Below are 14,628 nucleotides of genomic sequence, written 5' to 3' on the forward strand. Positions count from 1 at the left end.
TCTGGGACACAGACGGGGCAGGTATGCACTTCGCCAGTCCTCGGCATCTACCCAGGGACTCGCAAGGACCTACCCACGGAACCTTGGACCTTCATTTGCCTGTTGGGACATACCACTCTGGAGTCTTGGGTACAGACCACTTCTTGTGAGGACTTTTGCACATAGGGTGCAAAGGTCTGGAGATGCCCTCACCTGTTTGACCCTCTAGGGGGCGAAGTGGAGGCGTCTGCCTTACTTCGCCACATCTCTTAAGGAAAGTTGTGAAGAGTGCCAAAAGTGGGTGGGTAGAGTTCTCCTGAGACCCAGGCAGTTAGAACTGCAGCCACTGTGCCTAGCATGGACCCTAAGCATGTACCCTTCTCCAACAGAGTCCCACAGCTCCTGCCTCCTCCCCAGGCCTCACGCACCAATGCCCCATAGGGAGTCCCTCTTCCTTTCAACACTAGGAGTTCCTTACTTCCAAGCAAAGTCTTAATCTGTGCCTCCAAATAAATAAACACGATTTCTCAGGCAGATTAAGGAAACTGGGCTTTCCTCCTTTGTAGCCTGGTGTAGCCAAAGGACGTCCCCTTCCGACTGCAAAACCTGCTTTCCTGGAGGCTCAGAATGAGGGTGGGGAGAAGTCCTCAGAGACGCCTGAGCAGGACGTCCCAGCAGCCCAAGCTTGGGAAATCTTCTGGGAAGCCGTTGGTGACAGGTCCCTAGCTCTGCCCCAGGCCTGGTTCTCTGGTACCAGGCCCCTCCCCTAAGGTCTCAAGCAGGCCCTGGAGTTCCAAGCCCTGCTTACCCGTGTTCCCAGAGTGCATAGCCCGTGAACCTGGGTTAAACCACCTCTCCGGGGGGATTGTAGTGACTTTCGAGGAGAGGCACTAATGTGATCTGGGGAAACTGAGTCTGGGGAAGTGGTCTTTGGTTGTTGTTTTTAAATACATGTTAATATATTCACATATGTTAATTTATACTCATAATCAAGTAATATATAAATAATTTATATATACTTATACACATAGCCTGTAATGGCATATATAATCACATTTATTAATTGATATGTTTATGTTTGATTTTGTTTTGCCAAAGACCATATAGCAAACTGCTGAGAGAGTCAGGATTTGAACCCAGATCTCCTGAGAACCCTGCTGCCTAGGTAGCAGATGTGAATTTCCATGAATGCTGGTGGGTTTCATGACAGCTAGCAGGCTGTCAAAGAGAGACCTGGTAGTCAGTGGAGCAAAGGCCATCTGATGGGAACAGAACTTTTATTTGGCATACATTCTGGAAATAACTGGAGGATGCTGTGCCAAGGCCTTGTGGCAGTCTCAGGCAATCAGAGGAGTGGCTGGGGGGAGGGAGGCTTCTGATTTGGCTCTCAGGCCTGCCTTCAGTCATCCTGGCTGGTAAGTGGCTTCCTTTCTCCATCACTCCTCTGCAAAATGGGCAAAACATGAGAGACTCCTGGACAACTGACTCGCGGCTTTAGAAACCCGCCAAAACGCAGGAGCCAGGGGCGTCCAGAGAGCTGATGCACCTAAGGTGTGTCGCAGAGAGGCCGTGGCCGAGGGAACTTTGCACTCGGGGAACAGTCCAGCTTCTACCCTATTCAAGAGAGAATCTGGGCTTCACTGTCAGTGTCTTTAACAAGACTAGTGACTTCCTCTTCCTCCCCTTGCTCTTTCTCCACTTCCTCTCTTCCTTCTCCTCCTCCTCGTCCCCCTCCTCTTAAAAAATGTGGTTGCATTTTGTTTATTTATTTATCTAGTTATGGTGTGGAGGGGGCAGCGCATGTGCCGGCATGCGTGTGTGGAGGTCAGAGGATTGAATTCCGGCTGCCAGGCTTGGCCACAGGCACCTTTACCCATTGAACCATCTCACTAGTTCTCTTGCCCCTGTTTTGAGATAAGGTCTAGAATGTAGCCCCGCTAGACTCAAACATGCCGTTCTCTTGCCCCAGGCTCCCTGAGGGCTGGAGGTTGGGTGGGGGGTGTCACTATTTTAACACAGTGATAGAAAAGTTGATGCTATTTTTCAATAGCCCTGTTTTGTTTTGGTGGCGGGTGGCATCATCATTTCCTGGACGTTCAAGACAGTGATAGAAAATATTTTTGTAAAATCATAGTGAAAACATGCAACATAAATTTACTACTGAGCATGTTCATAGTGTTCTGGAACCATTGCTACCTCTGTCTCTAGAACTTTTCCATCTCCTCCCAAACGACAAATCTGGGCAATGACACAGTAACTCCCTCCTCCTGGTTCTGGTGACTTCCATTCTGCCGCCCGGTTTTCTGATTCTGACGCTCAAAGAGCTTTGGGTACGTGCAGTCCTTCAGTGCCTGGCTTCCTTTGTTAGCACATCTTCAGGGTTCTTCCCCATGGTACTCCTCTGAACACAATGACAGAAGAATGAGCTAACACAGAGAGACCATGTGTTGTGTTCATAGGCAATATTGATGTGTACTCAGCCTGTTCCTGCCCTTGAACTATGCCTTATTTGGGTTTTTTGTTGTTTGTAGTTGTTTGAGTTATAATTTTGAGACCTTGGGAGTAAGGTCCTCACTCTGTACCCCAAGCTGACAGTCTCCTGCCTCTGCCTCCCCAAAGTGCTGGGGTCACAAGTGAAGTGTACACCACTATGCCCAGTAGCCTATGGACTATTTTATAATGTTGCTAGCTTTAAATATTGATGTCAAAGAATCTGTTTGGTTACTTGTTTTTGATTTCAAAAAGCTATTTCTTTCTTTTATGTTTTAGTCTTATTCTAACTCCAAATGGCTTCACATTCACTAGATTATCTGCCTAAACCTCCAGAGTGCTGGGATTATGGGTGTGAGCCACCACAGCAACTAAATTTCCTTCATTTATTTATTTTTACATTTATTCATTTATTTGGCTGCATAGGTTTTGAAGCCAGTACCATGGCATGACTGTGCAGGTCAGAGGACATCCTGTGGAAGTCAATTCTCTCCTTCCAGTGTGTGGTTCCTGGGGATCCCCTGTACCCGCTGAGTCATCTCTACCACCCAAGTAGCTCTCTTTTAAAATAAGTATATTTGACCCAGACATAGTGACACATCTGTAAGCCCAGCACATAGGCGGCTGAAAGATACAGTGAGACCCTTTCTCACACACACAAATAAAGACCCCAAACAACCTTGTGTGGTGGCACATGCCTTCAATGCCAGCTCTTGAGTGGCAGAGGCAGGCAGATCTCTGAGAGTTCAAGACCAGCTTGGTCTATATAGTGAGTTCCAGGCCAGCCAAGGTTAAATAATGAGGTCATATCTCAAAATAATAATAACAACAATAATAATAATAAACATAAACATCTCAAACAATAAAACCCACCTGTGTGTTTCTTCAAAATGTTAGTGTAAGGAAGACGCTAAGGTAACCAAATTAGATATTGTCAAACAACGACTCTCAGTTAGAGGAAAGAAAAAATGGGGCTGCGGAGGAAGAAGTGTCACACCTGCCTCTGAAGTTTCTAGCTGAGGGGAAGTATAGGAAATATGGCAGAATGCAGGGAACTGTGGGAGGAGCCAGGCAAGCTAAGGGGTGGAGTCTGCCTGGCAAGGGATAGACATGTGGCCTTGGAAATTAAGCCTCCCTTCTTTTTTAAAAAAAATATTTATTTTGTATTATTTTAAATTATGTGTAGGTATGGTGTGTGTGTGTGTGCGCGTGCGTGTGCACGCGCGCGCGCACACACACACACACACATGTGGGTATGAGCATATGAATATAGGTGTCCACAGAGGCCAGAGGCATTGGATCCTCTGGAGCTGGAGTTATAGAGACAGTGAGCTGTCTGCCATGGGTGCTGGGGTCCAAACTCAATTCCCCTGCAAGAGGGGCAAGCGCTCCTAGCCACGGGGCCGTCTCTTCCGGCCCCAGCTTCACTTCTTCTTCAGCATCAGTAGAGAGTGAGGGTGAGAAGAAGACCTTTATGGGGGATGCTGGGCTTTAAAAGCAGATTGCTGCCAGATATAGTTAGCACACACTGGCAACTAGCACTTGAGAGCTGAGGCAGGAGAACTGAGTTCTTTGCCAGCCTGGGCTACATAGGCAAACCATGTCTCAGAAGAAAAACAAAATGTCTGCCCCTACAAGAAAACCAATCACATAAACCAAGGCCTGGGGATGTAGCTCAGTAACAGCTCCTGTCTGGTATACATGGCTCTAGATTCTCTATCTCACCACAAGGGGGAGAGGCTGGGGATAGTAATTACATCCCCAGAGGGAGAGACGCATATTAAATGGCAGCCGAACAGTCCCAGACTCTCCAGATGAAGCTTTGAGACTTGTCAGGCATCAGAGTCCAGAGAGTACCCCCTGACCCCCAGAAAACATCAGGTCAAGTGCAGGTTTGTCAGTGCACGCCTGTAAGCTGAGGCAGGAGGATTGCTGTGAGTTCTAGACCAAGTTGGCATAGAACATAGCCTGACCCTAACTTCTAAAACAAACATACAACAAAACCCCCGATAAGTGCAGCTCCCCGGCCCAGCTGCAGACCCTGCTGGGTAGCACAGGGTGCTGTTCATGTGATTCCCGCCCTTGAAAATCTGTTCAAGGCCAAGGCGGGGACCTCACAGTCTACACAGAATACACCAGACCCCAAATTCTCGCCACAGAGAGGATTTATTTATCCTGGAGGGAACAAGGGAGAGAGGATGCCACTCCAGACAAAGGCAGCAGCAGGTGTCTCCCGGGAGCAGTTTTTAAGGAGAAAAGGGGGAAGTCTGCGTTACCCAAGTTCTGATTGGACATGTTAGTCAGTGTAGCCAAATAATGAATTTTGGTTACTGGACCTTGACCTTTTGATAGCTGGACCTTGGTGATCATCCTCAGGAATCTGTCAAGCATAAGGAAGTGGTCAAATAAGGCAATGGACCTGGGTGCTAGCTTTAGGAATGTGATCTGATGGTTTAGCATGGGGGAGGGGAGGGCAAGACCTGCAGGCACCCTGTTCTGGCCTGTGAGAGCCCTGCAGTGACATCCTCGGCTCTCCACCATCAGCTCCCTGAAAGCAGGGCCACTCTTAATTCACATCAGGGTTGGGGCTGGAGTTTTGGATCCCACTTTGCTAAACTGCAGCTCTAAGACTTCCTTCTCCCTGCTCAGCATCTGGCTTGGGTTTCTTTCTAAGAAAATAAGCTGACTTTTCTTTCCAAGTCACTGACTGCCATGGGAATGTTGAGACTTGTTGGCTGCTGGAGCTGGGGAGGGGCTCTTGTTATGGACAGGGTGCTGGCGCCCCTGGTCCTCTGACTGCAGCTCTCCCAGTGTGTCCACTTTCTCCTTTCCTGGACCCCAGATGCCTGGCATTTACCAGTACCTGAGGAGGCTGTCCTTGCTCCATCTGTGGCTAGGACCACAGGTAGAAGAGGCTTGCTTGTAGTAGTCACAGTGGTGTCTTTTGTGGGTTTTGTATGATTTCCAGTTCATATTTGGAAAAAGGTATTTTAAAAAATCATCAGAGGTGAGGCTCCTGTGGAACCCAGCACTGAGTTGGAGATGTCCGTATCAGAGGGGACAGCACTGGGGGACAGCACTGGGGGACAGAGGCAGAACTGGATAGAGGGGGACGTGGCTACAGGGAGCCTAGGAGCTGACTCTCTGAGGTGTCTCAAATTAAAGTGAGGAGACAAAGAGCCCTTTGTGCCCTGTGTGGACCTGTGCTTGGATGTAGGTGGGGGTCTTTGTCCACGTTCTGGTGCTGTAACTGAGTGTCACGGTTGGGTGGAAGCAGGGTGAGCTTAAATTCTGAACTCTGGGAAGTTCAAGAACTTGGCTGTGGACCTGTCATGGACCTTCTTGCTGCATCTTAGCATGACAAATGTCATGTGACAAGATGGAGCCAGTGTACCACCCAGGAATCTTACGCTTTTGAGGAAGCTGCCAACCCAACCATGAGGTTTCCACCCTAGTGACATCATTTAACATTAATTTCCCCACCTCTGAGTATCAGCAAGCTAAGGTTAGGCGACTGGCACATGAATTCTGAAGACATCATCTGGGAGAAGTGGCATGACTTTGGTTATTCCCAGGGAGACCTGTTGGGAACCACAAGCTGCTGGCTGATTCATAGACTGGTCTGTAGGGTGGATCAGGACGGCACTCCAGCATCCGCCCAGGCTAACCTATCATGTCGTCAGAGCAGTCTGGAAGCCACACTTGAACTGTTGTGTGAAATGGTTGCTGGTCCCCCTCCCTCCCTCCCTCCCTCCCTCCCTCCCTCCTCCCTCCCTTCGCCTCCCTCCCTCCCCCTCCCTCCCTCCCCCTCCTTCTCTCTCTCCCTCCCCCCTCCCTCTTTCCCTCCCTCCCCCTCCCTCCGTCCCCTCCCTCCCTCTCTCCCTCCGTCCCTCCCTCCCTCCATCCCTCCCCCTCCCTTCCCCTCCCTCCCTCCCTCCCCCCTCCTTCCCTCCCTCCCTCCCCCTCCCTCCTTTCATTTCTTCCCTCTTCCTTTGATTTCTCTACCTTTCTTCACTCTTTCACTTTTTCTTCTTTCCTCTCTTCCTCCCTTCCTTCCTTTTTGTTTGCTTTTATTTCCTCTTTTCTTCACATGTGTACATGTGATGCATGTCTATACTGGCAGTGTCTTCCAGAGTGGTTTTGCCGCCCTGTAAACTGCCCCGCTCCACCCATTCAGTCCTCTCTGGCTCTGCCCAGCCTCTGGCAGCCCCTTTGCCTTTCAGGGAGTGATGTGAAGTCGGAACTGCACAAACTGGGTTGGTGCCTTTCACTCAGGGGAGTTGTTGGGAGTTGTTCTGTTTGCTTTTGTCTTGTCGTCCTGGGGATAGGACTTGGGGTTGCCCCATGTTGAGTGACTGCTCTATATACCCCAACCCTGGTTTTACCTTTTGTTATACACCCTGAGACCAGCCTTGAACCTGCAGTCTTTAGTCGCTGGCATTACACAATCTTCCACGAGGCTGGGGGCCTGGACCTCGGTTTTGTTGTTTTGTGTGTTTGAGACAAGGTCTCACTATAAAGCCTAGGTTGCCCTCAAACTCATGATCCTCCTGCCTCAGCTTCTTGAGCAGCTGGTGTTGCAAACCTGTATGACCACATCCAGCTACAACTGTCTTTTTAAGTTATTCTGTGAAGCCCCTTTTAGAAAAAAGAGGTTCTGGGCTTCTCAATGCCCTTTCAGCCAACAACTTTTTCTCACTTGTTAAAGGATCTGGAACCTTTGTAAAATGTCACTTGAAAGGCACTGTTCTCCTACAACCCTCTATTTAACAGATGACAGCCTTGGGAACTGGAGGTGGAAGGGGTTTTCCCAGAGTCACACAGCCTGCCAAAGCAGACAGGGCTTGGATCTCAGGGCCCATGACTCTTGTATTGGTCCTGTGCCATTGGACCGTTGTAAACTCGGCTGTCCCATGGCTGGGCTACCCTTGCTTCCTCTGCCCCACCTCCACCATGGAAAAGCCCTATGGGTTGCTGCCAGAGACCAAAGCCAAATCTGTTTCCAGTTTTTCTAATTACTGTGTCTTGTCATAGGCTGGCTGGCAGCTCTGAGCCAAGAGGAGCCAGGGAGCTGGGACAGAAATGCCAAGATGGTTGAGGGTTCTGGGACAGAGAGCACAAGCTTGGCAACAGGATGAGAACAGTGTTTGCATCTCAGATCACCTTTCCCTAATGAGCTGAGGGTGGGGTCCCAGCACCACACAGCTGCAGCCCTGTGTTCCCTGGGACACCCCTGTAGCTCAGGACAGTTGTGATCCTCAGGCTAGCCGCCTCTCAGCTTCAAGCATCTCACTTCTACTGCCCCAGCCCCAGTGACCCCAAATCATCTTCTGCGCAGGTCAAGTCAGAAGGACCTCTACAGCCTCCAAGGCAAGAGGTGCAAACCAGGAGCTGAAGAAGTCATAACTGTGAGAAGCACTAGGCTGCAGAGGACAGTGGGGAACTGTTGGCTATTGGCAATAGCAGGTCATATGCTCTGTATAGAAGCATTGTGATGGCCACATGCACATACATGTGTACACACACACTCAAATACACTCATTAGCTTGGGAAATAAAACCACTAATATCATGGACCTGATTCAAGGCTCAGTTTTGAAGTCATACATCAACCCGCCAACTTAGAGCCAAACAATAGCAGTGTTTCCAGATATTCCTGATGGGAAACTTCTCACACACACACACACACCGGGTCTTCCAGTCTTCCTGCTGTCAGAGGAAACATCCAGACCTCCTGCTCCCTTCTGAGCTCTAAAGCTCTCAGCACTGCTTTTTTGTGGTGTGTGTGTGTGTGTGTGTGTGTGTGTGTGTGTGTGTGTAAGTGCATGTGCGTGCCCTGGGGATGGAATCCAAGGTCTCTCACATGCTAGGCAAGTGATCTAACACTGAGCTACATCACAGCCCAGTATCTCAATATTACTTACGTGCCTTGGTTCCCCTTCAGTCTCTTGTGATCACATGAAGCCCCTGAAGGAAGTGAAAGTCTTAACTGAGACTAGCAGTTTCTTAGCAGTTTCTGCCAGCCTCCTCTGTGGCATGTTCCTGAGCTACCTGCCCACTCTGAGGCACAAAGCCTGAAAGCCATTTCCTCCTTTGTCTACGGCACTGGCCTCCTGACTAATCCTAAATCCTCATCTTCTTCCATGAGCTCTTGGGCCCCACCCCAATTCCAGACAGCTTACAAGGTGGTAAAAACACAGTACTGTTCATTTTTAAAAATCATATGGGGCTGGAGAGATGTCTCAAGTGTTAATAGCACTTGCTGCTCTTCCAGAGGACCAGAGTTCAGTTCCCAGCACCCACAGTAGGCTGCTCACAGCCGCCTGTCACTCCTGCTCCAGGGGCTGCCACACCTTCTGACCTCCATGGGCACTTCCCTCACACGCACAGACATATACACATAAAACACCGTCATCTTCATAACCAAACCACAGCAGGAGCTGCCTATCCTTTGACTTTTATGCTGTCATTTTGTGGACATTTTGGGAACCTTTAAATCTTGAATTCATTGAACACTTCATCTCACAGAATGATCGTTAACCCTTACATAAAACAACAACAACCCACAAAACCCAAACCCTCCACTGTGGGGATGGAGATGTCCCCAAAGGGCTCGTGGTAGAAAGCACCGGTGTGTCCTCTCAGGTGGGTGTGGAAACCTCAGGGAAGGGCAGTTTGCCAAAGGCCCATTCACCAAAAAGTAGCTCCCCCTCTGGTGTGCCCAGACATTTCTTCAGAAGAGGAAATTGTTTGTCACCCACGTGTTCTCAAGTGACAGCACCTCCCTTGGTGGCAGCACAGGATGTGGCCTGACACCCATTACACTAGTCTGGTTCTTCATCTGAGAGACAGGAACATAATTAGTTAAGATGTGAGTGAAACCTGAGGGGTGACATGCGTGAAGCTTGTCATCCAACCCCAGGAACTCAGGGTATCTGGGAGTTCCTAGGGGAGGGGCGTGTGGGGGACAAGCTGCAGGCTTGGGGCAGGGCATTGCGTTAGTGACTCATCTCACTGTGGTGAACTACTCTGCAGAAACAGCTTCAGGAAGCCGTGGTTTGGGCTCACAACGTGAGGGTACAGTCCGTTGTGTAAGGCAGGCATGGCGACAGGAGAGTGAGGTAGCTGCTCACACTGCAGCTGCAGTCAGGAAGCAGAGAGAGGTGCATGCCGGTGCTCAGCTCAAATTCTCCTTTTGGCGCAGTTCTGAACTCCTAGCCCATGGAGTGGTGTTGCCCACGTTTAGGGTGGGTCTTCCCACCTCGGTCAATGCAATCTAGAAACTCCCTCATAGGTGTGGTCACAAGCTTGTCTCCTTGGTAATTCTGAATTCTGTCAAGGTGACAATCAAGATTAACCATTACAGGTGGGAAGCTGAGTGGGCAGCCCCATATGGCTTGAGTCATCTGCCCTGGGCTAGGGCAGCTAAAGTCCTTCCCTTCTTCACACTGGGGTGACCAGGGTCATCTCTGCCTCCCATCCCTTTTGGAACTGCTGGCAGAGGAGAAGGTCTATTTGAGAGACTTGTAAAGGAATTCCCAAGCAAGCAAAAATATGGGGAGCATGGCCCCAGAGGCACTGGGAAATCCTAACCCCATACCTGAAGAGACCTGGGTGTGAGTGGAAGCAGGTTTAGTGTGGTGTGAGGATCCAGACTGGGAGAGGAGAGTCCCTTCTCTGCTGCCCCCCACCAGACATAATGAGCTTTCTTTGACTGGAGGCTCCCATGTGACCATCAAACTACACAGGGCCACCCCTGACCTTTCAAGGTTCCGCAGGGCTTTCCTCCCCATGTCTGCAGAAAGCAGATACACAGAGAGGTCAGTCACATGCCTAAAGCCCCACAGCTGCAGCCAAACTTCCCTCTCAGTGACTGGTGCCCCTCTGCTCATGTCCCCCAGCCCTCAACAGTAGTGGGTGTTCATTCTCTGCCTTTTCCTACCACCTGTGAGATAACTGACTGCGTCTCTCCACTCAGGCCATAGTCTGCGTGCCACCATGGAACTGGGGCTTCCAGAGGGCAGCTACCTGGAGCTCCTTAACAGTGATGCCGACCCCCTACACCTTTACCACTTCTATGACCAGATGGACCTGGCCGGGGAGGAGGAGATCGAGCTCAACTCAGGTGGGCCTTGTTCCCTGGGGCCTCTCGGCGCCTCCATCCCTCTGGGGCTGAGACAGTCAGCCAGCATCAGGACCACGGACAGCTCCCTGCCCTTGATAATTGACTGGAGACTGTCGCCCTCCTCACAGACTCCCAGGCTTCATCCTAGGGCTTTCCCTTCCAGAGCCGGACACAGACACCATCAACTGTGACCAGTTCAGCAAGCTGTTGCAGGACATGGAGGGGGATGAAGAGACCCGGGAGGCCTATGCCAACATCGGTAAGAAGGTGGTGGAGGCCGGAGAAGGTCACGTCAAACAACAAAAAATCCCTCCCACAAGAATCATAGCTAGGGATAGCAGCTAGGGCTGGAAGAGGAGGACTGCAGGGAAGAGGAAAGGAGGGAGGGAGGACTAAGGGAGTTAGGTTCCTTCCTGATGACTATCAAGCCAATCACGTCCTTTACTATACTTCTCTTCCTTTCTTTCCTTTTCTCTCTGCTCTTTGTATTATATTTGTTTTATTCTATTTTTGAGACAGGGTCGTATCTAGCCCAGGATGGCCTGGAACTATGTATCTCAGGCCAGTCTCAAACTCATGGTGATCCTCCGGCCTCAGCCTCCCAAGTGTGGGATCATAGGCATGCACCACATCCAGCTCTACACTTCCATTTCCATATTCTTTTCTGGTTTCTACTCTTCTTTTCCACAAAGCCCACACCGCATACGCTTCCCCAGCACCTAAGCCAATGAGTGTGGCTTTGCAGCAGCTGACACTGGCAGCGTGTTAATTGTTACACTTTGTGACCATACTGAAGCCTTGGAGCAATCAATGAAGTCCCTGATGTGAAAACCACCTGCTTACAGAAGAGGAAATGGAGGTCGAGAGAGCAGAAGCAGCTCAAGGCTGAGTCAGATGGCAAGAAGCAGATCTGAAATCCACTGCCAACGTGTCCACACTTCCAAGTCCTGACTTAAACATGAAAAGGGAAATGCCTGAGATTGAGCAGGTTGCTAAGACACGTCCTATTTTAAAAAGAGATTCAGAGTAAGCCAGATAGCTCTGTGGGCTAATGACACTTGCTACCAAGCCTGATGACCTGAGTTTAAGGCCCAGGACTCAGGTGATAGAAGTAGAGAACTGACTCCTGCTAGTTGCTCTCTGATCTCAACACACATTCCATGGCACTGGAGCATGTGAGTGCACACACATACACACACACACACACACACACACACACACACACACGCACACACACACACACAAACAACACACATAGTGGGTTCCAGACCATGAAAATGTCTTCCTACTAGCTCCAAGTCATGTACCACTTCATTTAATTTACCATCATTTATGGGGTGCCTACAGGCTACTGTGTTGAATGCTCTAAACATGCTTCTAAACATTTGTGTTCATCTCTGGGTAGTATATGTTATTTGTTCTCTTCATTGAGATGAGGAAACAGGAACCAGAAACATTAAGTAACCAGCCCAAGGTTGTCCAGCAAATGGAGCCAGTGGAGAATAAAGACAGAATTCTAACTCAACCCCAATGCCAACACTACTGCTCTGCTTTGAGCTACTTTATGATGGTAGATATGTTTTCATGGGCACGTACTTTACCTATTTAATAAAACAAAAAGCACATGGAAGGCAATGTCTGTTTGTTCTTTTATTCAACTTATTTATACTCAGCAACATTTATAGAGACCCTACTGTGCACCAGGTTCCCAAGAGGTTACATGGCCTGAGACGATGCACAGTAGGATTTCCAGGAGACCTTTTGACTAACAGTGTGCTTCCTCCCCTGGCAGCGGAACTGGATCAGTACGTGTTCCAGGACACCCAGTTGGAGGGCCTCAGCAAGGACCTCTTCAGTAAGTTGGGGGAGGCTAATCTTGGCTCAGCCTCAGTTTCTTCCTGACCTGAAGACATGTCTGACATGGTCTCCTCACTGTGGAGACCATGGTGGCTTTACTGGGGACTCTGTGATTGTGATGTGGGTCTCTGGTGTTTCTCCAAAGTAGAGCACATTGGAGCAGAGGAAGCCTTCAGTGAGAGCATGGAGGTCCCTGTAGAAGCAGGACCGAGGCCTCAGAAGAGACGTGAGTGAGCCCCTCCTTGACCCAGCCTGGCCTTTCGCTGGTCTAGCCCCTCCTTACCTCTGTAACCTGCTGTGATCCCAGTTGCTTCAGCTAGGTCCTGTCTACATCCCCACCACAACCCCCTGCCACTGCATCTCAAGAGCAAATGTCCCTCCCCTGTGTGGGCTGCTTTGATTCCTGTTCCTCAGTGACCTCTGAGTCCTGCTTCCCCTTCCTTTTGGGTCTCTGAGGGAGGTCTCTTTAAGCAACGGGTATAGCCTCAGCCAGGACTGGGTTGGAATCCTGGATACGCTGTTTATGGGCTGTGTGACCTTGGCTAGGTACTTGCACCTCTCTGAGCCCCCTACCCTGTCTCTTGCCTCCTTAGTCTGTCCTCACCTGGTGGCCACTGGTGCTTGGCCATGCTGATTAGGGCATCCCTGCCTTGCCGACCCTGCAGCTGTCACAGAGTCGTTCTGAGAGGCCTGTGTGGGCCGTCCTCCCTCCTCTTGTGGCCCCCATGGAGACACTGCATGGGCTGCACTCACTTTCCTGCATGCTGCAGCCCATGCAGACTGCCCCATTGTCCCTCTTCTGAAGCACCTTCCTCTCTTCCCATCGTTAGGTCCTCAAAGCCTTTAGCTCACCTCATCCAGGAAGCTCCCCCTTTTTCTGTATATTTATTTTATGTGTATGGGTGTTTTACCTGCATGCATGTCTGTGTACCACACGTGTGTTTGGTGCCTACAAAGGCCAGAAGAGGGCATAAGACCCTCTGAGACTGGAGTTACAGGTGGGTGTGAGCCATCATGCGGGTTCTGGGAATCAAACTCAGGTCTTGTGAGAGACCAGGTGGTGTCCTGAGATACCTCTCAGGTATGTACGTGGTGTGTGTGTGTGTGTGTGTGTGTGTGTGTGTGTGTGTGTGTGTGTGTGTGGTGGGGATGAAGCCCAGGCCTTTTGAATGCCAGGCAAACACTCTACATTAAACTGCATCCCCAGGCCCTGTGTATTTATTTGTTGTGGGCACGGGAATCTGGTGTGTGTACCTCTAAGAACGGACAGTGGCAACACTGGCCTCCAGCCTCCTTCCTGCATCAGCACCTCTCCCCGAAGGCAGCTCGTGTCCACCTCCCTCTGAACTCTGTCAGAAGTACTCTACTCAACCTGCTCCACCCCACCACACATTCACACATGTCAGCATACATTTACATATGTACATATGCATAGACACACAAACATATATACAGACACACACACACTATTTCACCCTGCCCTTCCCACGTCTGGAAGGGCATTTCTGGATTGTTGCTGGAGAACACAGGATCTGTCCTCAGAATCCCCCATCCCGTACCTCCTCCTCTTCCTCCTCTCTCCTTTCCTTCTTATTATTGTGTATGGGCACGCAATGCCGCAGCGGGCACGGGAGTGCCATGTCCACGTCAGACAGCTTTCCAGACTCAGTTCTCTCTTTCGGCCTTTGGTGGTTCTGGGGCTTGAACTCAGGTCTCCAGGCTTGCATTACAAGTGTTGTGTCCACTGAGCCACCCCCACAGGCCCCTCCTGTTGCTTTTCTTCTTGCCTCTTTCTCTCCCTCTTCCCTTCCTCCCTCTCTTCTTCCCTTCCCTACACCCCACCCGCCTCCACGCCTCCCTCCCTCCCTCAACACTGAGCTAAGGCATGAGTGCCTCTGTGAGGGAGCGCATCTCCCCTCTTCGTGAATTCCAGTTAATACTGGGATCTGTTTGCCTCGAGCTGCTCCACCCACGGGCAGATTCTGTGACCCATCTACCCGTCTCCTTTTGGTGGCTTCCCAGGAAATGGCAGCCTATGACTCCCTTTGCCATGTGCCCTCCAGCATCCTGGCTCTTTCACCTCTGACCCAAGCTGGATCCCTGAGTGGCTGCCCCACAGTTGGCTCCATGGGCCTCTTGCTGAGGGACATGGCTTTTGCCATTGATCTGTTAAGACAT

At 50.3% G+C, this 14,628-nt stretch overlaps 1 protein-coding gene across 6 annotated transcripts in view; it reads left to right on the forward strand.

The window, feature by feature from the left end:
• Ciita (class II major histocompatibility complex transactivator) overlaps positions 1-14,628 on the forward strand; it is a 52,148-nt gene that overhangs the window by 10,878 nt on the left and 26,642 nt on the right. For 5 of the 6 annotated variants that reach the window (XR_005090511.1, XM_037201654.1, XM_037201652.1 and 2 more), the window contains exons 2-5: positions 10,447-10,593; positions 10,757-10,852; positions 12,386-12,448; positions 12,596-12,676. Coding sequence is in view for 5 of the 6 variants with exons in the window: in XM_037201654.1 (XP_037057549.1) it covers positions 10,447-10,593; positions 10,757-10,852; positions 12,386-12,448; positions 12,596-12,676 (387 nt within the window). In the remaining variant the exon portion in view is untranslated. The remainder of the gene's footprint in view (positions 1-10,446; positions 10,594-10,756; positions 10,853-12,385; positions 12,449-12,595; positions 12,677-14,628) is intronic. The other variant, XM_037201653.1, reaches the window with a different exon arrangement.

The sequence above is a fragment of the Peromyscus leucopus genome, chromosome 8b (assembly GCF_004664715.2).
Source record: "Peromyscus leucopus breed LL Stock chromosome 8b, UCI_PerLeu_2.1, whole genome shotgun sequence".
In the NCBI taxonomy this organism is placed as follows: Eukaryota; Metazoa; Chordata; class Mammalia; order Rodentia; family Cricetidae; genus Peromyscus; species Peromyscus leucopus.